Source organism: Melopsittacus undulatus, chromosome Z, assembly GCF_012275295.1.
Source record: "Melopsittacus undulatus isolate bMelUnd1 chromosome Z, bMelUnd1.mat.Z, whole genome shotgun sequence".
Classification (NCBI taxonomy): domain Eukaryota; kingdom Metazoa; phylum Chordata; class Aves; order Psittaciformes; family Psittaculidae; genus Melopsittacus; species Melopsittacus undulatus.
The window spans coordinates 14,973,597-15,000,407 of record NC_047557.1 but is presented as its reverse complement, the minus strand read 5'-3'; the positions used below and the strand labels follow the sequence as shown (position 1 = coordinate 15,000,407).

The following is a 26,811-nucleotide window of genomic DNA, read 5'->3' as shown; positions in this document are numbered from 1 at the left end:
TACATGATTCAATAGTCAGTGTACAAGAAACTGCAAGCAAAGAAGTCTTCTCATTACTTAAAGCTGGCTTTACTATTAATGCACAATGTGTTGACCTTTAAGAGCTTCAGGCTCAACAACAGGTTCAATACTGTTCATAGTGTTCATTCCGCTGAATAAGACACAGTAGGAAGAAGATACTTTATTAAAAGAGAAGAATTATATGTCTTATTCTGTATAGCTTTTCCTTTTTTTTTTTAATCTAAATCTACTCCATGCATGCATACATTTGTGTGACTTCAAGAAAAATGTATTTACAGTGTTAAACACTGTAACCCATCGCTATAAATGCTGCTTTGGTGTTACATTTCAGCAATATTTTTTAGTTATGATGAAAACATGAACTAAGCTTGCAGTGCTCAGTCTGGGCCTAAGCAAGAGCCCTGTCATGAGCAGTAGTGGTGAATGCAGTTTCTGCCTAATGAAAAGCCTTGGGCCCTGATTCAGAGCCCACCAGAAGCAATGCACACTCTCATCAGCTGCAGAGGGCTGCACAGTAGAGCTTACATTTGATAGAGCAAAGTTTTAAAGTACGTCCTGCCCATGAGTTGACACATTTTGACATATCCCATGGCAACAAGCAAAATGAACCATAACATATCTTATTTGCTTTGTACCTCACAAGGGCCTTATGCTGACAAGAGTGACAGTCTCCCCCTGGCATCTGAGCTTCCCAGCCTCACACTCGGTCATGGTCCGATGGGCAGCAGAGCCATTCACTTCAGCACAGATCTGGATGCCTCCTTCCTCGCACGGCCCATCTCTGTCACAGACACAGCTGTTGGATTGTGCTAAGCAAAAGCACATAGGAAAAACACTCAGGATGGCAGCCGATTCAATAAAAAGCAGACTAAAATATTAGCAGCAAAACTGCAGGAGTCACAGCAATTTTCTGGAGGGTTCAAAAAGTACAAGACATGGCCCTGTTGGAGTGGGTCCAGAGGAGGGCCACAGAAATGATCAGAGAGCTTGAGTACCTCCTTTCTGAGGTCCTGCTGAGAGAGCTGGGGCTGTTCAGTTTGGAGAAGAAGAGGCTCAGGGGGGACCTTATTGTGGCCTTTTAATAGTTAAAGAAATCCTTATAAAAAGACGTAAGAAAGAACAGACCTCTTAGTATGGCCTGTAGTGACAGGACAAGGGGTAATGGTTTTAAACTAAAATCCATTTGATTCAGACTAGATATACTTTTTATGATGAGTGTGGAGAAACACTAGAACAGGTTTCCCAGGAAGGTGGCAGATTCTCCATCTATGGAGACATTCAGGTAAGGTTGGGCAAGGCTCTGAGAAATGTGATCTAATTGAAGATGGGAATGCCATCCAGAAGGACCTTGACACACTTGTGAGGTGGGCTGATGCCAGCCTTATGAAGTTTAACTATGCCAAGTGCAAGGTCGTACAGCTGGGTCAGAGGCAGCAGTCCCTTTGTTAGGGACCGCAGTGACAGGACAAGGGGTAACAGGTTAAAACTTAAAATAGGGGAAGTTTAGATTGGATATAAAGAGGAAGTTCTTTACTGTAAGGGTGGTGAGGCACTGGAATGGGTTGCCCAGGGAAATTGTGAATGCTCCATCCCTGGCAGTGCTCAAGGCCAGGTTGGAGAGAGCCTTGGGTGACATGGTTTAGTGTGAGGTGTCCCTGCCCATATCAGGGGGTTTGGAACCAGATGATCTCAAGGTCTTTTCCAACTCTAACTATTTTATGATTCTATGATTCTATGTCCCTGATCATTGCACAGAGGGAGTGGACCAGATGTCTTTGAAGGTCACTCGCAACCCAAACTGTTGTAAGTTTTTATGATTCTATAAGTCTATGATTAAAGGAATAAAAACCAAGAAGGCATACCAGAAGACCAGTAAGATGAGAGAGTTGGGGTTGCTCAGCCTGAAGAAGAGAAAGCTCCAGAAATAATGTATTGTGGCGCTTCAGTTCTTAAAGTGAGCTTTTAAGAAAGATAGAGACAGACTTTTTTTGCAGTAGCACAAGGGGTAATGGTGTAAAACCAAAAAAGAGTTAGATTTAGACTAGATATAAGGAAGAATTTTTTTATGATGAGGGTGGTGAAACACTGGGGCATGTTGTCAAAAAAGAAGGTTGCCCAGAGATCCATCCCTGAAAACATTCAAGGTCAGGTTTGGACAGAGCTCTGAGCAACCTGTCACTGCTCAGTGCAGGGGAGTGGAATCCTTTACAGGTCCTTTGCAACACAAACAATTCTATGATTCCATATTTCTTTTCCTAACCAGAAGTAATATTAGCTGATATTCAGGTTCAGTGGAAAAACTAGAAGTGGAAACACGTGGTGCACTGCTGGGGCTTCCTCTGCTTCAAGAGGCTGATTGAACTTATGGGAAAAGCTTGCTCAAGGTTCCTGAGATGTTGCTCTCAAAGTATTCTCTGATGTTACTGCTTGAACCAGTTCATGTAGTTATTGTTCCAGAGTCCAGAGAACACGTAAGATGAGTGATCTGTCTTTGGACTGCGACAAACTGATCATTCCAGCACTTACAAGTGGTATCTTTATTTACATACAGGCAGTTTCACTAAGAGCAAAAGATCTAGTACTACAAATAAATATGTGTAATTGTATCAGTGACAACAGATAAATAATCAGATAAGAAGAAGGTCCCATCTGAGATTTGTTTTTCATAACTGTGTCTTTGTTCTGGTATTGTACTTTTTGGGGGTGGTTTAGTTTTTTTTTTTTTGCCTGTATTTGTCTCTGCTGAAGCTCCAGTCAGTTTTTATAATCCTTTTTTTAATATTTTTCTCTATTCAACCCTGTTACACAAAATAGGTGAACTCCCTATTAAGTAATCATTTTTATTTTCAAAATTTGACAATAGCTAACTTTATCTGAGCACTTCTGAAAACCTAATTTACTTCTTTATCTTCCTATTTCTGGCAACCCTGCATTAAATGTAAGGTAGTGTAGGACACTCAGGGAAATTAGATCAGAGAATCTGAAAACTTCCATAGCAGACAGATTGCAAAAGACTAGGCCTATTTCTTCTGAGGGAAGAGATATTCATGTTTGATCATAATACGAGAAAACTGGAGATAGGCAGCAAAGTACAAACAAAAGTAAGTGGCTGTCCTAGCTAGTGTAGAATAAGACATTCAATTCCTTGTCACATGATACTGCTGGGGGACTACTCAGCTTGACGAAAGGATTCCTGTGGGCAGTCAGGACTCCCATAATTGCTGTGTTAAGGGATTTAAAACAAGTGGATACAGTGAGGAAAGAGGTAGGTAAGGGTTTCACCCCAGGCTTTCAGAGTATCGACAAGGTAACTTGCTTACAGGGACTAAGAATAAGATTTTTGTGTAGATAGTGCATTTTGTTACAATATCTTGCAGGGTTTTATTTTCCATGGTTGGAGCTTCCTGAAATGACTGGGCACCAAACATTGAGCTGATGGTTTGAACCAACTTAGCCATGCCGATGCTTCTGGGAAGAATTGGAGATGTCTAGCTTGGATAGACCTACAGCTAATATGTAACTGGGGAAAAAGATTTCATTTTGGTCATATAAACAATTTTTGCTTATAATTGCAAAGAATCTCTTACCATCACATTTTTCCCATGGACGGCACAATCCACACAATATCTTGGCTGCCTGAGGTACTTTGCAGTTTTCTGCATCAGTAAGAGAGTATTTTCTGCCCATGCACTCCAAGGCATGCATCTTGCAAACAGTTAAATGTGTGTTTTTCTTGGTTCTTTGATCTGTAGCACAGGTGTCCAGGGAAGGACTGGAAACAGAAGCAGGGATTGAGTTATTTACATGTGCTTTATCTTGGTACCTCTTGAAAAGACCTGAGGGAGTGGAAAATATTTAGGATCCACTTCCAATTTCCCTGTTCACTGAAGTATGTCCTAACAGTGCAGCAAGAGAACTTGAAACATAGACATGAGTAATTCAGACTCCTTTCTTTTCCACAGGACACTACATGTCAGGAGAATCAGGATCTGTCCCCTCAAAAGGACAGGAATACTACTTGGTATTTGTCATTGACCTCAGTAGCAAGGAGAGCAAGACTTCAGTTAAAAAGAGTTCAGATCTCCATTATTCTCTAATATACTATATATGCACACGCCTAAGCAGATACAGAAAACATTTCATAGACATATAATGATATATACACACAGGCACATATATTAAAATATTTTGTAACTGTTTCTTAATTGCAAGACATTAGAGTATACTTAAAGGCTTTTTCTCTGCTGTTCTTTAAAAGCCTCATCTTTTACTGAATAAAATATTATGATCCAACACCAGAGACCAAAGATACTTCTGGAAATCCTCATACATCTCCACAAAAAAATATGAAAAATCTGCTCAATTTATCCAGGTAATTTGTTTGTCTATTTTTTAACATTCAGATATTGTTCTAACACCTGCAAAAGCTAAACCTTAAGCAGTGTTTGCTCTGGGGACAGTTCCAGGAAGCTGTCATCATTTGTTTTTCATGCTTCAGTGTAGGAGGGGAGGAAACAACCATTTCGTTATTTCTGGACTTTAATGTCAAATCCAAAGCCTCTCCACTTGTCCTCAATGTAATCAGTTGCATCTGTGTGATGTGAACAACAAAAAGCGTCTCTCTGGAGCAAGGCATGTCTAGCATCTCCTGGATGCACATTACAGCCACAGGTAAGGTGCTGTGTAGGAGAGATGAGAGGACAAGCTCCAAAGGGATGGAGGGCATTGAAATACAGCCCCAAAGGCTTATTTTCAGCACAGCTCCTCCTTTTGAGCTCACAAACACTCCCACAGAAACTTTAAGTGTCTAATGGGACAGTTCTGAGGGTGAACCTCAGCTAAACAGGTGTTTGATGGTGAGGAGAGGCTGATGAGGAGCAGGCAAATGTCCTTAATGAGCTTCAGAGGCTGCCTGAAGGGAAGGATAACTCCCTGTGAAAATGGATTGCCGAAGTATAGAAGACAGATTTGGAAGAAGGAAGTCTCATAAGAAAGTCCTGACTCAAACCTTGCTCATTTGTTGCCAAGTGTTTAGGGGTTTTGTTTGTCAGTTGGTTTGTTCCCCTGGGACTTAGGAAGGTGGGTTTTTGATCTATAAATAGGCCACTGAGGAAAAGTGCCTGCTACAAGCTTTGGGAATGTTCCTTTGAGAGATGGTTCTGAAGACTCTCAGAAGAGCTAACTTTACAGAAGAGCAAACCAAGGAATTAATTCACTACATCTCAAAGCCAAGCAGATGTTCAGTTATCCCCAGGACAGCAGGGCTCCATCACATAATGGTTACTTGAGAAGACAAACACCATCATTCTGAATGCCCCCTACTTTCTTCTCCTTTATATGCTGAGCATGACATCGTATGGTGTGTGCGATATCCCTTGGCTCAGTTGAGGCTTGTGTCTCCTTCCAATTCCTGGTGCACCCCCAGCCTCCTTTCTGGTGAGGTGGGGTGAGGAGCAGAAAAAGGCCTTGACTCTGTGTAAGACTGCTCAGCAGTAACTAAAACATACATGCCTATATTATCAAACGCTGTTTCCACCACAAATCCAAAACATAGCCCCTCATATACTGTGAAGAAAATTAACTCTACCCCAGCCAATATGCAGCACTTAGCATCTGAAAAATGCCTGTGCATTTGTTCTGCATTATACTGTTTACCTCGTTTGGTTGCACAGGCCATGACTGCACCGATTTCTAATGTGAAAGTTGTCCTTAGAGACAAGTATAAGAAAACCTACATCTTTAACTATCACCTTCAGTTTGGATGAACGAGTGTGATCCAGTGAAAACATCTAATCTGTAATTAAGTTGTTTACTGTAAGCTATTCAGAGGCCTTTATTTGCCTGAGTAATAACTCTCAGTATCTGAGTCTTAAGGTCAAAATCTTGTACACAAGGCTGAGTAATTTACTGAAAAGATTAGGCCAGATACAAGTGCGCTAATCTGCTTTGCACATTACCAACACCCAAAAGAGGGGAAGGAGGCTGATTCAACTAGCTTCCAAAGGTTAAACCCAGGAGCTATGGTCCATGTTGCCAATTTCTCGCTACAGTATAATCTCTCAAACTGTCTTGAAAGTGCTTCCTGTGTTTGCTACAGCTGGGGCAGCTGGCAGAAAGCCAGTGGAAATCAACAGGTTTAGGTGCATAAGAAAATGAGGGAGAATCTGTACCCATAAGAGAAATTTGCATCTATTACAGGGCCGGGAGCATCTCGAGAGTCCCAGAAAAATTATTAGAAGTAAGAAAGAGTCTTCATGTAAAGTGAACATGAGAAATTCAATACCTTTTACCCGAAAAAGAAGGCTTGGACAAGAACAAGCTTTTACTAAAGCACATATTGTGAGAAAGGAATAGCATGAATAATACAGCAAATATTTTTTCTCCCCTTTCACCTACAATGAGAGGCAGGTTACTCTGTGAAACTAAACAGTGAAAAAATTCAGAATCCTGGAAATCATTTTAACTTCTGAAATTGTACTCAAGAACCTAAGTTTTAATATAAAAGCAGCCCAAGAACTCTTAGGAAGACATAGGTGCTACACAAAGTAAAAAAGAAGGGCTAATACTTAAAAATTATTAAATCTCACGTTTCACTGTGGAGATAGTCTTTAGCTTACCAGAGATCTGTATTAACACACTAACTGTGCCCTGACCTCCTCCTTTCACAAGGGTAAATTTACACAGAATAGTTGGTGCCTGGACTGCTAAATTCTCTTTGTGCCTAAAAGATGAGGACTGCATCAGACTGGAATGGTCCTGACCTTAGTAACTCCTGTGCTGTGCCTGGGAATTATCAAGGAGTTGGCCCAAAATCTTTACCAGGGACTACTTTAGCAGTTTAGCAGCTCTGGTAGCCAGAATCATTCTCTTTCTCTAACTGATGAGGATAGATATAGCCTAAGGCACTACACCATCAGCAAACAAGTTTCACCTCACCAGCCTACTGGGGTTCTTGTGCTGTCCCTGGAAGTCTCAGTTGCTAGTGTCTTGAAACTGAAAGGATTTATGACGGGTCTGATTCCCAAATTTCCTCATGAACTCTTTGTTTCCAGCACTCTTCTGAGCAGAGGCAGCTGCTGAAAGTCACTGCCACAGCAACGCAAGCCAAGTTACTCCTGGTCTCTGAGGAAGGACCAAGATCTGCTTCCATGCCTTATTCCTACAGCCTTACAGTCTGGCAAACTGGTTTGCTTTGACAGCTGATGTTTTATCCTTCTATTATTAGATGTGTTATTTCAATACAGAGTTAAATAGACAGCATTGGGTAACAGAAATGACTGTTATCTATCTTCTTGCCATTCTGAACATAATTATAAAAAATAGAAACAAGCAAGAGTAGATTAATTATAACTGAAGCCTGAATGCATAACTGAATGTAATTCATCCAACTTCCAAGGTTATTGTGACTCTGCCCAAGGCTTTCCCTAGCACCGTGGACTTCTCTCATCTTCTATGTAACTAATCTCATCACACTCATGAACTAGAGAAGGGGTTGTTCCTCACTTTAATGAGTTTTGAAACAAAAAGAGTAGGATCAGATTATTTAAAATATTTAGCTGTTTGTTTAAGCATAGGAATAGTCCTAGCAGAGTTCTTACAAGCTTATCTGAGTTTGTACTGGAAACTCCAATATTATTGTTGAGGTGAGTAGCTCAAGAGAGGCCGCCTTCAACACCTCAGCAGAGGGAAGAAGCTCCACATCCAGGAGCCTCAACTCAGAGCGGCGAGAGCCACCGAGGGAGCCTCAACTCCTCGAGAGGCCTTGCCCAGGAGCCGGCAGCTCAGCTGGCGGGAGCAGGGACTCACAGGGGGCAGAGCCCAGGAGGAGCGGCACCAGCTCTGACTGGGTACAAACCTGCCCCAGGGAGCGGTGCGGCAGTTCGTGCGGGTCAGACGAGCGGGATGGTGAGCATGCGTTTTATGACCAGGGCCCGGTCTGGGAGTTCTGCTCTGGCTGCCCAGGCAGTGGCCAGCGTAGGCACCCAGACAGAGCCGATGAGAGGGGAGGCCTGCAGCGCAGAGCTCACAGTGTAGAGAGTGACTGCCCTGGTCTGGTGAGGGGAGGGTGCACAATGGGCAGGGCTGCAGCCGGTGCTCTCTGGTGGAGGTCCTCCTGCAGCAGGGGCTGAGCTGTGGAATGATGTCAATAGGATAAAAGATGTCAGGGAAGCTGAGAGGAAGCAGCACAGCTTGCTCCAGGGCCTCAAAACGTCCACTGTAGCTCATGGAGGAAAGGAGACAGTTAACCCAGGAAGCTGGGGAACAACAACAACAACAAAAACAACAACAACAACAAAAAAACCACTCAAAAAAAAACAAAAGGAGGAAGAGGACAATTAAATGCAAGGGCTTCCTCCTTAATCTGTTGTCCCCACCCAGCACCACTGTGCTGTTTTGCAGGGGGGCTAACAAGGAAACACACTTGCAACCATGAAAAAACTGGCTGATGCACTGGTACAAATCGCTACTGGTGATGCCAGGAAAAAGTGGTGGGTCATAGTAGTAGGGGACTCTGCCAGGCAGAGAGGCACCATCTGTTGGCCTGATCCAGTCTCAAGGGAGGTGTGTTGCCTACCAGGGGCTCAGATAACAGATGTTTGCAGAGAGGCTGCCTGGTCTAGTCAGTCCCACTATTACTGACTTTTAGTCATCCATGTGGGTATTACTGATAGTAGTAGCCCAGAGAACACAAAGAAGGACTACAGAGCCCTGGGAGAGATGGTTAGGGGCTCTGGAGCTCAGATTGTCTTTTAGTCAATTCTCCAGGATAAAGGAGAGGAACTTAACAAGGCTAGGAGGATTGGACAGGTTAATAAATGGTTAGAATTGTGGTGCCATAATCAGGGGTTTGGGTATTTAGAACATGAGACTCAGTCTGGGAGGCCAGGTCTACTGAAGGCTGGTGGAGCTGGTCTGAGAAAGGGGAAGAGTTGTTTTGGTAGAAGGCTTGCCAAGCTTGTCAAGAAAGCTTTAAACTAGATGTGTTGGGGGAGGGGGCCTTCATTCAATTCCAACACTCCCACTCAGTTGCCAGCACCTATAATAAATGCTTGGAACGATGCAGAGGTATTTCAGCTGCTCCAGCTAATGAGTCGGCTTCATTTGGAGCTTGGCTCAGATGCCTTTCTACAAACGCCTGTGGTATGAGGAATAAATGAGGAATTAGAGATGTGTGTCTGTCTACCAGAATATGGTATAATAGGTATCACAGAAACATGGTGGGATGGCTTCTATGACTGGAATGTTAGAATGGAAGGTTACAGGCTCTTTAGAAAAGCCAGGCCTGGCAGAGAGGGAGGCTGAGTTGCTATTTATGTCAGTGATAGGCTGGACACTATGAAACTCTGTCTGGGGGACAGGTGATCAGTCAACAGAAAGTTTGTGGGGTCCGGGTCAAAGGGAGAACAGCGATGGGGGAAATTATTGTGGGGATCTGTTACAAACAGCCTGATCAAGAGGACTCTGTGGATGAAGTGCTCTATAGACAGATAGGAATAGCATCATCCTCACAGGCCCTTGTCCTCATGGGGGACTTCAACCACTCTGATATCTATCGGAGGCACAGTATGGCCCGTCACAAAGCAATCCAGGAGGTTCCTCGATGGTGTGGAAGACAACTTCCTTCTGCAAGTAACAGAGGAACCAACAAGGGGAGGTGTCATGCTTGACCTCATGCTCACCAACAGGGAAGGGCTGGTTGGAAATGTGACACTCCAGGGCACTCTTGGTTGTAGCGATCCTGAGATGGCCAAGTTCGAGATCCTCAGGACAGTGAGTAGAGAGTGCAGCAAGCTCACTGCCCTGGACTTCAAGAGAGCAGGAACTTTGGCCTCTTCAAAAACCTGCTTAGAAAGGTTCCATGGGATATAGCCCTAGAGTGCAGGGAGGCCCAAGACTGTTGGTTGATATTCAAGGATCACCTACTGCAAGCTCAGGAATGTTGTGGTCCACCTGGAAGGAACTGTGGCAGGAGGCCAGGAGACCTCCTTAGATAAAAAAGGATCAAATGAGGAAAACTTTGAAAGGAAAAAGAGGCTTATAAAAGGTGGAAGCAAGGGCAGGAGGCCTGGGAAGAATACAGGGGTATTGTCGGGGAAGCTAGGGACCAGGTTAGGAAACCTAAGGCCCAGCGATATGAAAGACAACAGGAAGGGATTCTAGTGGTACGTAGCAAATAATAAGACAGAGCAGGGACAACATGGGCCCTCTCCAGAAGCTATCAGAAGAACTGGCTACCCTGGATTTGGAGAACGCTGAGGTCCTTAATGACTTCTTTGCCTCAGTCTTTACTGGCAAATGCTCTGATCACATCACCCAAGTCTTGGAAAGCAGATGCAGGGACTGTGAGAATGAAGAACTTAGGCACACTGAAACAGGATCTGGCTCAAGACCATCTTTAAGAACATGAATGTGCACAAGTCCATGGGACATGATGAAATGCATCTGCAAGTCCTGAAGGAGCTGGCAATTGAAGTTGATAAGGCATTGCCCATCATACTTGAAAAAACATGGCAGTCAGGTGAAGTTCCTAGTGACTGGAAAAGGGAAATATAACCCCCATTTTCAAGAAGGGGAAAATGGATGATGCAGGGAATTACAGACCAGTCAGTCTCACCTCCGTGCCTGTCAAAATCTTGGAGCAGACTCTCCTGGAAGGCATGCTAAGGCACATGAAAAACAACAAGGTGCTTGGTGACAGCCAGCATGGCTTCACTAGGGGGATATCCTGCCTGAATAGTCTGGTGGCCTTGTATGATGGGGCTATGGAACTGATGACAGGGGTGGAGCAGTTGACGTCATCTACCTGGACTTGTGCAAAGCATTTGACACTGTCCCACACAACATCCTTGTCTCTAAATTGGAGTGTCATCAATTGATAGGGGGACCATATGGTGGATGAGAACTGGCTGAATGGGTGCACTCAGAGAGATGTGGTCAATGGCTCAGTGTCCAGCTGGAAACCAGTAACGAGTGGAGTCCCTCAGGGATCGGTGTTGGAAACTGATCTTGTTTAACATCTTTGTCAGTGACATGGACAGTGGGATCGAGTGCGCCCTCAGCAAGTTTGCTGATGACACCAAGCTCTTTGTCCCATAGGACAAGGGATAATGGGTTAAACTTAAACAGGGGAAGCTTAGATTGGGTATAAGGAAGAAGTTCTTTACTGTGAGGGTGGTGAGGTACTGGATTGGGGTTTCCTAAGGAAGTTGTGAATCGCAGAATCCCAAGGGTTGGAAGGAACCTCAAAAGATCATCTAGTCCAACCCCCTGCAAGAGCAGGGAACCTAGAGTACATCACACAGGAACTTGTCCAGGTGGGCCTTGAATATCTCCAACGTAGGAGACTCCACAACCCCCCTGGGCAACCTGTTCCAGTGCTCTGTCACTCTCACAGTAAAGAAGTTCTTCCTGATGTCAACGTGGAACTTCCTATGCTCCAGTTTACACCCACTGCCTCTTGTCCTATCACTGGATATCACTGAAAAAAGCCTAGCTCCATCATCCTGACACCCACCCTTTACATATTTGTAAACACTGATGAGGTCACCCAGCAATCTCCTCCAAGCTAAAGAGACCAGCTCCCTCAGCCTCTCTTCATAAGGGAGGTGTTCCACTCCTTTAATCATCTTTGTGGCTCTGTGCTGGGCTCTTTCAAGCAATTCCCTGTTCTTCTTGAACTGAAATCAAGAAAACCCACATCTACCGCTCTACCATCATCCCTCCACCTGGTTACTTCCTCATAGAAGGCTGTAAGGTTGGTCAAACATGAATTCCCCCTGGCAAAACTATGCTGGCTGTTCTTGATGACCCCCTCATCCTTGATATGTGTAGAGATGGTGTGAAGAATAAGTTGTTCCATCACCTTTCCAGGGATGGAGGTAAGGCTGACCAGTCTATAATTACCCGCGTCCTCCTTCTTGCCCTTCTTATAGACTGGCGTGACATTTGCCATCCTGCAATCCTCAGGCACCTCTCCCGTTTCCCACGACTTACCAAAGATGATGGAGAGTGGCCTAGCAATGACCTCCGCCAGCTCCCTCAGCACCCTGTGGGTGTATTCCATCTGGACCCATCGATTTATAGATGTCCAGATTGCATAGCTGATCCCTAACCCAATCCTCATCTACCAAAGCAAACTCCTCCTTTGTTCTGACTCCTGGGGCTATAGGAATCTGGGGCTCCTCGGGAGAGTCTGCAGGAGTAAAGACCGTGGCAAAGAAGGTGTTCAGTACCTCTGCCTTCCTTATATCCTCTGTCTCCAGGGCACCCACCTCGTTCAGCAGTGGGCCTATATTGCCTCTTGTGTTAGTTTTATTCGGTATGTATTTGAAGAAGCCCTTTTCTATTGTCCTTAACCCAACTAGCAAGATTAAGTTCCAAGGAGGCCTTAGCTGTCCTAATTGCCTCCCTACATCCTCTAACAACTGTCCTATATTCCTCCCAGGTGGTCAGCCCCTCCTTCCGTAATTCATAGATTCTCTTTTTCCACATGAGTTTGCCCAGCAGTTCCTTGTTTAACCACACTGGTCTCCTAGCTCCCTTACTTGATTTCCTACCCATGGGAACACTCCAATCCTGAGCTTGGAAGAAGTGGTCCTTGAGTGCTAACCAACTGTCTTGAGCCCCTGAATGCTCCATCCCTGGCGGTGTTTAAGGTCAGGTTGGACAGAGCCTTGGGTGACATGGTTTAGAGTGAGGTGTCCCTGCCCATGGCAAGGGGATTGCAATTAGATGATCTTAGGTCCCTTCCAACCCTAAGTATTCTATGATTCTATGATCTTTCATGCAGGACAATGGCCTCAGACCCTGGGCAAGTGCCCAGTGGATCTACAAAACTTGAAATAAGCCCACCAACTTTAATTCTAAAACGTCTGAATTATGCTAATTTGGGCTTAGAACCAGTCACCATGCAGGGCACTCCTGAGTTATGTGGCTGATGGAAAGTATATATCCTCTACTAGGAAGTCCTGCTACCTTGAGTCACTTGAGAAGACTGCAAAATTTCTTACTTCTACCATGCAAGGATAAGAAAATTTGATCTGTTATCCTTGGATATCAATAATCACTTGTTTGGAGTTTCCAAACTCCTCAGCTCCTGCTATGAAATAAACCTGGCCAGATTTCATATCTAGAACTCACACCCACTGTGATTACTTTATAGGGGACTTCATCCAGCCTATGCAAGCCAGACCAAAGGTGCTGAACTCTTTGACATGTCTGGCCATCAGCACCAGGTGGTCTCAGGAGTCTTGTTACCTCTGTGTTTAGCAAAGAACTGAGAGCTACTCATTACCTTACGTTTCTCCTTCATTGTTTATCGCAGAATACAGACTTAAACAGGATTGCAGACACTGGTCTGCAAGTTATGAGGTCAGAAAGGTGATGTGACTGGTCTGTGCATGCTGCTGTATAAATTGAAGATTAGATTATTATGCCTTTTATAACTCTCCATTCTCGCAGCAGAGGAAAGAAATCTGTTTTATTTCACTACCTTACTGCTTTGATGATTTATGTCCCAGGGGACTCTCTTCTAACTTCTTCTCAATCTTCTAAATCTTAAAAATATCATTTTATCTTTTCCCATCTGTTTCATAGATCAAGTGGAGCTGAAATTATGCCTTCTCCTTCTCTCATTCAACCAAATTCCATCACTGCTAAGACTCACTGACAGCTCTGACAAGACAGGTAAGTGATGAACAGGACATTGAGTGGTAAAGCAAACAAAATACAATGCCTCCTCATATGAGTAAAGCTTTCTCATCTGTCATGAACTGAAGACTGAAGGAATTTAATTGGACTTGAATAAAGTGAGAAAGTGATTGCCAAAATCATTTTGTACTTACCCACACTCATAGGGCATTTTGCACACACATTGCGACTGATGTATTTTCTCCCACGGTTGACATTTAGGCTCTGTCACTTCTGGTTTCATGCTAGGCTCTGAGGTAGAACACAGACAGTGCTATTAAGGGTCAGAAAACACGGGCTGTTAAAGGTCTTCTCTGAAATTATTCTATCAGTTGAGCTTAAAAGGCACTGAATTATACAACCATAACATACAGTCACATCCTGCATGTTCATTGTAAGTATCTACTGCATGGGAAGAATCAACACTATTAAAAAGATACAATTTACTTTGCAAAGTTATGGTTCGGTAATTTATCCACAGGTCATGAGTCAGATGGAAGGAAACAGATACTGTGTTCAAGCTTAAATATCCACCTAATTTCTGCAGCAGCTGGTTAAACTGTTGAACTTAGCAGTGCTGAATCACAGCTGGTAACAGCTTTACTATTAGGTTTCAGAGTTACTGGCTTCACTTAACAAAAACTACAAGTTCCATCATTCATCCTCAATCTGCACAAACTTCGAAAACAAAAGCAATACTGATTCTTGAGGAACTTTAATTACTGCACATGTACTATTTTTGAGTGCTGAGTTATATTTCAAGCTTGAAAATTAAATCAGCCTTTCCTAAACATTCTTCTGAAGATTTATGTAGGAACTAATTGCAAGACCTTGCTAAATCTGTAGAGATACATTTTCTGAGAAAGTTTTATCCTGATTTGTGTTTAGGTCACGTGTCTGCAGCTTTCTACTTTAACACGAAAATTTAATACTCCTGAACATTGTGTTCTATTAAAAAAAAAAAACAAAACAAAAACAAATAAACATCTCTCTTATGGATTAAGACTTGCTAAGCAAAACTGACATGACTGCAATGCAGACAGCAGGCATAACCCTGTGTTTATGCAGAAGGGAAATTTCCTCCAAAAGTCGCCGCAGTATCTCCATCACTGGCTGTTGGTTGTGTAGCTGACTGTTACTGACACTACCGCTGACTAAATATTCTTATCCAAATATATGTGTGCCACTGCATCTGTGTATACACATCTGCTTAACTTTTACCCTTTTTAGCTCATTTTTCTTTAGGGTTTTAACTGTTGTTCTAATCTAATTGTTGTCCTTATTTTTCTAAAAAAAAAACCAACAAAACAAACAAAAAAACACAACCCTTTCGTGCTAATGTAATATTCCCATACAACCAGACATAAGCTGTTTCTAAAGATTGAAGCATTTGAAAGTGTTTTTAATTAATAACTGGAATTTGAATACAGGATGTAACAAAAAAATATGAAAAATCACTCACCAGGGCTAAGCCTAAGGAGTAATTGGCAACAGTACTTCCCTGCTGGTACTTTACCGCTACAGCAGCAGCGAGCTATTTAAGTACAGACATGTTATTCCTTATGAAATCCTTTACACTTCCCATGGATATGACACAGTGGCAGATGACTTACACTGGAAATCTCACAGGGTCTCTGCCTTTTGAGGTCTAAGTCTGACTGTCACCTGCCTCTTACCTTAGGTGCGCTGGCTGTTAAGAAGATGGACATGAAATATAGGACACAGTGTTCTACAGCAGTGTGCGTTTTCTACAGGCAGGGGTCCCCACGGAAGTATGAGAAAACCTGAGACCTTGGGTGAAGATGTGATTAGCTTGAAACAGCAAGCTGCTTGGATGCTGGTATATCACAGATTAGCATCATAGGAGTACTCTAGAGAAAGCCTTGTCTGCCTTTGACAGCTGGAAAAGATGACTTAGAGCTGCTGTGTGGTATACAGTCCACTTACCTCTCTGCCAATGCTTGCCAGTATCAACCCAAATCTTAAACAGCTGTTATCATGAACTTGAAGCAGCATTTTCCCATTGCTTCCAATTAGAAACATAGAATCACAGAAGAGTAAGGGTTGGAAAGGACCTTAAGATCATCTAGTTCCAATCCCCTTGCCATGGGCAGGGACACCTCACACTAAATCATGTCACCCAAGGCTTCGTCCAGCCTGGCCTTGAACACTGCCAGGGATGGAACATTCACAGTTTCCCTGGGCAACCCATTCCACTGCCTCACCACGCTTACAGAAAAGAATTTCTTCCATATATCCAACCTAAACTTCCCCTGCTTTAAGTGTGAACCCATTACCCCTTGTCCTATCAGTACAGTACCTAACAAAGAGTCCCTCCCCAGCATCCTTATAGGCGTCCTTCAGATACTGTTCTGAGGTCTCCACACAGCCTTTTCTTCTCCAGGCTGAACATAGAATCATAGAATAGTTAGGGTTGGAAAGAACCTTCAGATCATCTAGTTCCAATCCCCCTGCCATGAGCAGGGACACCTCACACCAAACCACATCACCTAAGGCTTTGTCCAACCTTGCCTTGAACACTGCCAGGGATGGAGCATTCACAACCTCCCTGGGCAGTACCTCACCACCCTAAAATTAAGAATTTCTTCCTTATATCCAATCTAAACCTCCCCTGTTTAAGTTAACCCGTTACCCCTTGTCCTATCACTACAGTCCCTAATGAATAGTCCCCCACCAGCATCCCTGTAGGCCCCCTTCAGATACTGAAAGGCTGCTATGAGGTCTCAACGCAGCCTTCTCTTCTCCAGGCTGAACAGTCCCAGTTCTCTCAGCCTGTCTTCACATGGGAGGTGCTGCAGTCCCCTGTCATCCTCATGGCCCTGCTCTGGACTTGTTCCAACAGTTCCATGTCCTTTTTATGTTGAGGACACCAGAACTGCACACAATACTCCAAGTGAGGTCTGACAAGAGCAGAGCAGAGGAGCAGGATCACCTTCGACCTGCTGGTCACACTATTTTTGATGCAGGCCAGAACATGGTTGGCTTTCTGGGCTGCAAGCACACATTGCTGGCTCATGTTAAGTTTCTCATTGCCCAGCACCCCCAAGTCCTTCTTCACAGGGCTGCTCTGAATCTCTTCTCTGCCCACCCTGTAGCTGTACCTGGGATTGCTCTGACTCAGGTGTAGGAACTTGCACTTGTCATGGTTAAACTTCATAAGGTTGGCATCAGCCCACCTCACAAGTGTGTCAAGGTCCCTCTGGATGGCATTCCTTCCCTCCAGCATATCAATCAAACCACAGAGCTTGGTGTGATCAGCAGACTTGCTGAGGGCGCACTCAATCCCACTGTCCATGTCACTGACGAAGATGTTGAACAAGACCAGTCCCAACACCGATCCCTGAGGGACACCACTCGTTACTGGTTTCCAGCTGGTCACTGAGCCATTGGCCACAGCTCTTTGCGTGCAGCCATCCAGCCAGTTCTTTATCCACCAAGTGTCCACCTATCAAATTGATGTCTCTCCAATTTAGAGACAAGGATGTTCCTGGAGATTTAATCCATATCAGCTGTGTGAATGTCATATGAGCAAAAGGAGTCATCCAGCCCTGTCGTTATCTGCCATGAAATGCTGTTGTGCACAGATCAGCTTCCAGATAGAAAACCCATATCTCTAAGGTGCAGCTTACATTGTAGTGGTGTTAAACAACATAGGTGGAGGGTAAAGGATACTTGAAAAGCAGAATAGGCAGCATACGTGCCAGGCAATCTCTCAAAATGCTGTCAGAGACAATACTTAATAGCAACAGGGGAGTGGTAAGCTAAAAGCTGTAAGGAAACCTCACAATAAATGTCTTATGGCACCTTTTTTGAACAGCCCACAGGAAACACACATTCACATTTTCTGTGCTTCCAGTTGGTGATATAAGTATAGCTTCTCTATCACTATATCAGCTATAGCTCTGTCTATATCTTATCTACATAAGACACAGTCTGTCCAGGAAAGAAACTCCTGCATTGCACTTGAAGGACTGAAGTGTCTTACCTGGTCTCTTGCACTGGATAGTCTTCAAGGCAGGAGACCACTTGAGACTGGGCTCGCACAAAATGGAGTGTGCCCCTTCTAAGTGCATTCCATGTGGACAAGACAGAATTATTCTCTCACCGATCTCATACACAGGTTTCCATAGCTCTCCTTGCAAGCCCCCCTCAAGGACGGGAGGAAGACAAGCAGTTTCTAAGGATTGAAGGATTTGAGATAGCCACAGTGAATCAGTGGATTGCAGAAAGCAGTCACATAATTTATCTTCTCCTAAATTTCCTAACAAATTAAATTGCAAGATTAGCTGATATTCCTGTAGAAATATATCAATCATGTTAGCACAGTATACTAACTCATCATAGCAGGCAAAGGTGCAACACAAGCGACAGACTGACAACATCTCCTACTGCCTTGGGACATCTACTCCTTGGGACCCATGATTCTGTTGAGTGTTCGTATTAGAAAGTAACGCCTAGTAGACAGAGGTCATTTACAGGTCTCTAGGAAACTGTGCAGTGATATGCAAAGAGGTGGCATTTAAACACTGTGGACTAGCATTTACAGGCAGTCAGTCCTGACTGGAAGGAGGAAAGAATGGTGTTGAACTGCAGGTCTGAAAATTCCCAGGTCTATATGATCCCACTCAGAGTTGACTCACAAATAAAGTACTCAGGGGAAAAAGAAACCCGAATGGTTACTGACCAGGTTAGAGGAAAAGAGTGAAGTGAGAACATCATCCAAGATACAAACTGATCGTTGGAGTTGTGTTCTTATGACAAGGTGGTTATTTGAGAACTTTGTGGTTGCCCAGTGCTGCCTCCTGAACCTTTTCCTCAGGTGGCTTTAAATATAGACTCATTTCCATGGATCTTGGATATATCAGTCAATCAAACCACAGGACTGAATTAAGTAACAAGTTTGTTTCCACAGGAAGTAATTCCTGGACTGAAATTTAGTCTCCCTCACTTCCAGCCTTCCTTAAAACCAGACTTTCTGTCATGTTTCTATTTCAGTATTACAATATCTGGATTTAAAATAATTCAATTGAGACCTGATTATGTCTAAAGAATTGGGAAATGAGATGTGTATTCTTCCCCCCATTATTGTTGGAAAACAGATGTTCAGAGATGTTTCACTGGAATACAGGAATGGAGTTGTATTTCAGATCAAAAATCAGTTAAACATACCCTGGCAATATCTGTCTCCAACTTGCCACTGTAAATTACTGCCACACTTAGCAACAGGGTCACCAACAAGAGAATATCCATGTCTGCAAGCATAAACAATACTTTTCCCAACAGGGTATAAGTTTTCAGCATTCTGAAAGAAAAGGAACAGGTGAAATTTTGGATACACTATCAAAAAACAACCAGCAGCATTGAACTTCCTTTGATTCTGGAATGCAGTGGCTGAGGACAGCAAGACGTATTAATGCCATTCTGCAATGCATTGATAAGAATACCTGGAATACTATGGGCAATTCTGGTTATCAATAGCCAATACATGTGGTAAAAATAGAGATGATACTGGTGATTGGTAGAATACAGTGTATTTGGGCTATCTCCCTTAGTGAAGGAAGGGTTAGAGTTGAAAATACCCTGTGACAGGGTTCTGGCAGTGGTGTGTCAGTGATGGAACAGTGCTATCCTGCCATTTTATGAACTGACTGCAAATATGGCTGGTGTCAAGTATTACAAGGGGAACATAAGCTCTTGAACAGTCTTCCAGGGGAGAGTATACGGCTTTGCTAATTCTTAGGATGGCGTGTTATAAGCTTCCCAAAGGCTAATGTGATATTGTCACTCAAAAGAGCTGGACTTGAAGATGCAAGTCTTTTCTTAACTTAGATCTCACTTTCTTGTTTTATTTTTAGTGGGAAGTCTTGGCCAATGTTATGTAAACTTTGAAAATGTTATGTAAACTTCAGACAGGGAGAAATGCTGAGGGAGCTGCTATACAATAGCTCTGATACTAAACTTACCAAGATAAATACAAATTTACAAGTGAAAATCTGTATGAACTTCAACAGAGACACTGCAAGTAGGGATAGAACAGATAACAGAGTAATAGAAATAACTTACTTGAACAAATCCATTTTCCAAGAGAGGAGGAGGTGAACAGAACTCTGTAGGAGTTATGGATACATCAAAACAGTGTGGCTCAATCAAGCTATGAATCAAGCAAAAGTACAATTTAGTTTGAATTCAGTCTCCCTTCCTTTCAAAATTCTACACTTTTCATTGAAGCCCAAGACTATTATGCATTGCATTTACATCACAATTATACTTAAACTGGGAACTGACAGGTTATCTGGGAGAATGCCAAATAGAATGGAGTCAAGTTTACCAGCTTTTACTCAATTTTCTTCTCTTACCTTATATCAGAATCACAGCTGCTGAATTTTATTGTTTCAACTTAAATACAAAAGCTCAGTAAGTGATCTCCATCCTGAGTTCAATTGCTTATGCACCCTCCTGAAATAGATTTTTAAACCTTCTTGCAGCTGTGTTCCAAATGGTTTTGTTTTTCTGCTCACCGAAAATGCTGCAACTCTTCATCTTCACATGATCTGCTTTCATGCTGCTCTCCTATGCAGGCCTTCCCATTGCCACGGGGGGATGGATTGTTGCAGCTCCGACTTCTTGATTTCCTTCCCCCTGAACAAGGACTCCAGGAAGACCAGCAGCTCCAGCGCCCATCAACACCTATGCAACGTTTGGGAATATTTCACATTAATCCTCTCCGTAGGTGGTTTAAAGGCACAGGCTATTCAAATCTAATGATAGTCCAAACTGGGCCCTTGCAAAAAATTCCAGGTTGCAATGATCTAATCTCACATATTTCTCCAGCTTGCATTTTATGTGAGTATAATTCTACAGAGGCTGTTTGTTTGAATCAGAGTCTTAGAGAAAATAAAAATAGCTATTAGCTGCAATTAATTACAAAGTTTAAAAGCAAAAACGTTTGAAGTTACTGATACTCATTTAGTATACATAGTTATTTCTAGAAGGCTACATTTTGAGCAGTTAGTATTGTCCACTGCATTTAACAATAAAAAACCCAATTCTTTGTTAAGTACTGTTTGGACAGGCTAAGACTCAGGCTTAGCATGACACTCTCTACCCATGCTGTATGTCTGCAGTGATATCTGGCCCAAGCAGACACTGCACAGCAGCTACTCATTCAGTCTGTGCAGTGAGACAAACAGACCTCTGACGTAGGAGAGCATAATTTGCCATTTCAAAACTCTCACAGGTTTAAAGAGTTCTAACCTGGCTGATCTTGCACAAGAGTTCCCAGCTCACAAGCTGCTCCAAAGGTGTAAGGCTTGCAGTAACACATGCATTGAGTTCCTTCCACAGCTGCCTCACCACCATTCTGGCAAGGCTGACATTTGCAGGGATCATTTTCAGCCATATATTCTTCAATGGCTTGTTTTAAGTAATGCTTTTTGACTGAGGAGCAGGGCACCTCCTTTACCAGCTCATATAATGGTGTTAGCTACACACAGTAGAGAAACATTTATATTAAATAGTGATAATCTGAATAATAAGAGTTTCTAAGCATATTTCATCATGCAAAATAATTTGTGATGTATGCTGCTGCTCATAGGGGCTGACAGATGCTCTAATTTGCTATCTAGTTAGCTAAAATCTTCTGTTAATATTTCATACCAGCCTTTTCCTGAAATGTCAGACCTGCTTAACAGCACCCCTTAAAGCTAACGCTGGATTAATCATGTTTAAACATATTTGAGCTATGATATTATAGTTGAGATAAAAGTGTAACACAGACCACCAGTGCACAGTAACCTGAAATCTCATCCATCTAGCCCAAGAAGCTGGACATTTAAGCAATCAATTATATTTCATTGAGCAGTGACTGAAGGTAACAGTAAGTGAAACAATGTGAACAATGTGTTCCTCTTGCCTATTTTATGATATTCTGTGCTTTTACATTTAATTGAAAACTTCTTGTCAGAAATCTTTTGGGTTTATACTATTCTGCAGTACACGGTCAGTTCCCAAAAGGGACATAGACAAGGCAGCAGTGAATATGGCCATGCCCAACTTTGAAGTGCCTAGCTTCCAGACTCTCATTATGCTGAACTTCTGGATGAAGAGAGAAGGAGGAGGATAAAAATGATACAAAGAAGTTAGCAAGCTGAGTGGAAGCTACACTGAAGTGCCCATATGTATTTCAGGGAATGGACTATCTGAAATCTGGGTGTTCTCCAATGCTATTGTGACCCTCAGTTCTTAAGCAGAACTCCCCTGTCATCACAGAAGGCTGGTAAGATTGATCTGCTAAATGACTTGGATTTGTGTTGGAGCTAATTATGTTAACCTCATGGAATGCTCCTCCTGTGAGCTTTTCTTTCTTATGAAGTGATCTGAAAACAACATGATTGCAGACTACAGCTTGATTAATCATAGCTTAATAATTTCTCCCCTTGAGGTGATCCCAACTGCTCATCTTCAGGAAAATAGCCTTACCTTTTGTTTAATTACTCTGGGATAGTCTGTCACTGATCCAGCCCAAAAGGAATATCTCTGACTATTGCCAGCAGGATCATTAAGCTCTAGATAATTAAGGCCAGCAACAGCACCTGGGCTTCCTCCTTCTATGTAGGGGTCTCCTTTAATCTTACTACCACTGCTTCCTGTAGATTCAGGATGAAAAATACAGAAAAATACCAGCATTGCTATATTCACAAATGGAAATAGAAACAATGTATGCAAAAAACTATGCTAGCAAGTAGAGAAAGTACTCATTAGTGCATATCAACCACCTGTGCCTGGAACAAGAGCTCCTACATTGATAATATGTAAGAAGTATGTTGTTTTGTAGGTGTCTTGGCAGCTCTGACTTAGGGTTTCTTGAAAAGTGCCAATTACTGGAAAAGCATTAGCAATGATTGATGAGAACTGGAGAGCCATGCACTTGATGTCTGGGTTCAGTCTGTTAAGGCAAACAGTTCAACAAAGCTATCAACACCTGCTCCAGATTTTGACAGCTACTTAGGAGGAGATGGAAGATGGAGACATAATAACTACACAAGTCACTGTTGAACACTTACCTAAAGAAGTCTGTAGCAGTTCATCCAGTTTGGAGCACTTTACTTTCCTCTTTTTCACAATGAATGCATTCCAGCCTGATGTGGTGCAGTCATACATGTCTGTTATGGTCATACCTGCAGATAATTGATGCTTTAAACAATACTGTACACAGAAAAAGTGTTGGATCAATTTCTAAGTTTCCCATTGACTTGAGAGGTCATGAAGAATTATGCCTAAATTAGAAGACAACCAACTGGCACATCCTACTAGAGATATAGGAGGTGTATCTGGAAAATGCTTATTTTTTATTCTATCTCATTTCTCAGCAGTCCCTAATTCTACAGCACCATTCCAAACTGAGTACCATCATACCTGTCACTCTGGTTTTTGCTCTGTTTGTAATTTATTCTGCTTTACGCAGTTTTATCCAACCTTCATGTCCAAGTAGCTCTTAAAATGTAACATTATTTGAGATTTAGACTGGCACTAGAATTCAGATTTAGCCTGAGGAAGTCCTGAACCAACTATCAAATCTTTGCTATTCTGAGCACAGCAGTTCACAGATGTGGATCTAGAACTTAATACTGTGGTTTGAGCACATTTTCTAATCTTCTTTCTTTTGCCTGTGAAGATAATGTGGTGACTAACATGTCTCTTACCTGATTTTAGACACTAGCTGGCAGAGCATACAAATAAATTTTTATTCCTGTATATTCACTTAGATTCTTGTGACCAATACTCTAGTACTGTACCTTCTGCTTTCATTTTGTCAGTATCCATATAAAAAATAACTTTGTAATGTCCTCCTAGAGATCCAGAGTGTAAGAAATGAGTCCCAAACTGTTCAATAAGTCTTCGGTAGACATTGTACTCATAGACGACTGGAAGGTTGGCCAGTTCCCTCCAGAAGGACTCCGCAAGAGTAAGAAATTCTGGGTGGTTGTTAATAAACTGGGCAACTTCTACACTGTTCTCAACAACCATCAGCTGCTTACTCTGGGGAAAGGAAAAGATGTCAGTCATGCCCCATGTTACTATCAAGATGGTTCCTACTATCCAGATGACATGCACGTTATATTGGCCACCAATCAACAGCTTATACAGAGCTGTTAGATGTATCTAAGCAACTTGATGATGCAAGAAAAAAAAGCCACTCTGAAAATAGGAAATATCTTTTGAACCTTTGTTTATAATTGTTGCAACATCTTTATTTTTCTCCTATGTGCTGGAAAGCTAGCATAGGGACAGACAAGAATGCAAAGTATCATTCTGCAAAGCTAATGGTGGTTTGCAACATCAGCAGCCTGGCAGTAGCAAGTTAACAAGCCTTGTCTGAAAGCAAATTATAAGCAGTAGAGAGGTCTTCTTTGTACAGTGCTTTGTCTGACAAAGTCTTTCTTTGAAAGCAGCTCTAGCTGAATTATAAACTCCTATCTGCCTATCCCATCTTCTTTACCTGAGCTTCTCAAAGTTGCTTTTGAACTTTGTTAGAGTAAGTCTCAAAATATATTATTGTTAGTGCAGTAAAATGAGCTTTTCTTCTGTCAGCTTTGGGGACATAAAATATATGAATTTATTACTTGATTTTATTTGCTGTAAATAAGAGATTATACTTCACAATTGATAGTTACTCTCAAATTATTTATTTAATACTCCTTTTTAGATAAGTCAAAAGCATAAGCACTGTAACCTTCTGGATGTTTAAAACAGAAATCTTAATGGGTTTCTATTAGTGGAAAATGAATTATAAAACAAATTCACTTTAATCACAGGTGCTGATAGAGGTAATAGGGGAAAAAAAGGAGTAACTCATTAAACAAAAATGCAAAAGATTAATTAATTATAAGAAGTTGTCAATATTTTTCTTCCTCAAATAGGGACAAAAACAGATAGTAAGTAAATAAACTACTAATAGAGAGGTAAAATGGAGAAAATAAAACCAGCAGCCAACACTTCTTAATTGATAACCAAACCAGTGATCTCTTTGTAAAGTTTTTACGGGATTTTTATTGTTATGCACTTTGTGTCAGAAATATAAAATTACATGAAAGGATATGAAAATATTTATGAAAATTACTAAGCCACAGTGACAACATATACATACTATATACATACCTTTTGACTGTGTTGCAGAATTTTATTCTGTGAATAACTGTGCCCACGGTTTGAGTTTTCATACCTCTCTGTGTGTTTCATGTAAGCCCAGCTGCTGTTGAAAAACTCGTAACTGAAATCATTCTGAATTTTAACCTAGAATATGAAAGACAGAATTCTGTATAAAGGGCTTCATGAAGGATGTTAAAAATGATAATTTATAGGTAAAGCAAGTCCTTCCTGATGCAAATAATCTGATGTGTTTTTCAGGCTGAATCCATTTCAGATTTCATGAAAAGTAGTGAACACTACTGGAAAAGCATTACGTGTATATATTCATATACTAAGTATTTACGTTATAAAGTACCCTAAGGACTGCTTAGCATGCTTTTGATAAATGTGAAGTGACCCAAGTCTCTGGGACTTCAAAGTATCTCTCCGGAAGATTTCCACAAAGCCTTGTGCACATATAGAAATTCCCATCCAACAATATATACCATCCAATAACATTTTTTCCCCTCTCATTTTAGCAAGATATACATCAGTTTGTATTTCAAAATATTAAGTGACTGCAGAAAAGAAACAGGTGTCATTCAGCTGAATTTAGGAAACCTGCCTACCAAAAGACCCTACAAGCTTTGCGTCACTCTCCTTGTTTTAAGCATGACTCTGAATACAAAGCTGTGTTTAAAGGAAACATACCTGAAAAGTATAAGCAAGAATGCTTTCACTCAGCCTGTAGTATTCTCTCCTGTCACCACTGAAGACCTTTCTGCACTGTCCTGCGAAGCTTTTTGTATGAATGACTCTTCCTCTTGTATCACCAGTAACGGCATCAAAACTATGTGAAGAAAAATATGAAAGTCACTAAGACAAAGAGGTAACAAATTATTTTACAGGAAGCAAAAATTACAAAGCCATTATAACTGAATGCTGTGTTTTCAGATAAAGATCACAAGTTGATTTACCCCAAAAAAGGGGCTATCAACTGATGGACTTCTATACCTGCAGAACTGCAATATGCAGAACATGTTACAGTACAGAAAACAAAATTTTACTCTTTTTTTGTCAACAAAAATGAACACATATCTGTTAATATTAAGATATTCATATGTACCATAACTAATTTTATTAAGTTTATTTAAGCAACACCACACATAAACAACAAGGCTTCCATTCAAAAATAAGGTTTTTGTTATTATACCTGAATTATATTACATGACAAGTGACACAACTACCCTAAAGAAACTGCAGATAATTATTTTGCTAGGTTGTAAATGGGATGTATAAACAGAAATCCATATGGATCCACAGTACTAAATGCAACAGCAAGGAAGAAGAATAATGAGCATTACTAGCTCATTTTTTCCGTGGTGATGATCATGTGGTATGGGTTGACATTTCATTTCATGTCTTAAAGGATGTTTTTCAACAGCAGGAGTGAAAAATAAAAAGCTTTATTCTGTGCTTCAGATCAAAGGGTCTGCACATTCTGTCTGCACTGAGCTGTTAGCATGATGGAAGCCATTGTACTGAACACTTCGGCATATTGAACATTTTACCGTAAGCCCAGGAAGCCTATTTGTACAGCCAGAGCTTGTAAATACTACAGAAATGTAAATGCACTTGGTGCCAGCACTACAGATCCTAGCACAGAACATTACCCTGTTCCTGTAAGTTCTGAATTTGGAGGAGTTTTATCAATATCACATACAGTCTTCTTCTCTTCACATCGATCTTCATCTGCACCATCCTCCTCACAATCCTGATCTCCATTGCATACAAGAGATCTGCTAATGCACTGACCTAAATCATAACAAAAATGCAGAGGGAAAGAAGTGTTTGTTCATTTAAAAATAAATCACCTAAATCAAAGCAAAAGTCCCACTTATCTATTACACTAATTAGCTTGTTCACACTCGTGGTGAACATTCTGTGCCCAGG

General features: G+C 41.8%; 1 protein-coding gene across 1 annotated transcript in view; it reads right to left on the bottom strand.

The window, feature by feature from the left end:
• Window positions 1-259: 259 nt before the first annotated feature.
• Window positions 260-26,811, bottom strand: part of C7 (complement C7) — a 29,154-nt gene continuing 2,602 nt past the window's right edge. Inside the window, exons 4-17 of the mRNA XM_034072983.1 lie at window positions 26,532-26,673; window positions 25,570-25,708; window positions 24,889-25,023; window positions 23,526-23,769; window positions 22,794-22,907; window positions 22,210-22,376; window positions 20,986-21,214; window positions 20,250-20,418; window positions 19,795-19,882; window positions 18,901-19,033; window positions 17,717-17,908; window positions 13,866-13,962; window positions 3,609-3,793; window positions 260-830 (exon numbers count right to left, since the gene is read on the bottom strand). Coding sequence (XP_033928874.1) covers window positions 658-830; window positions 3,609-3,793; window positions 13,866-13,962; window positions 17,717-17,908; window positions 18,901-19,033; window positions 19,795-19,882; window positions 20,250-20,418; window positions 20,986-21,214; window positions 22,210-22,376; window positions 22,794-22,907; window positions 23,526-23,769; window positions 24,889-25,023; window positions 25,570-25,708; window positions 26,532-26,673 — 2,207 coding nt within the window. The 3' untranslated portion in view covers window positions 260-657. The remainder of the gene's footprint in view (window positions 831-3,608; window positions 3,794-13,865; window positions 13,963-17,716; window positions 17,909-18,900; window positions 19,034-19,794; window positions 19,883-20,249; window positions 20,419-20,985; window positions 21,215-22,209; window positions 22,377-22,793; window positions 22,908-23,525; window positions 23,770-24,888; window positions 25,024-25,569; window positions 25,709-26,531; window positions 26,674-26,811) is intronic.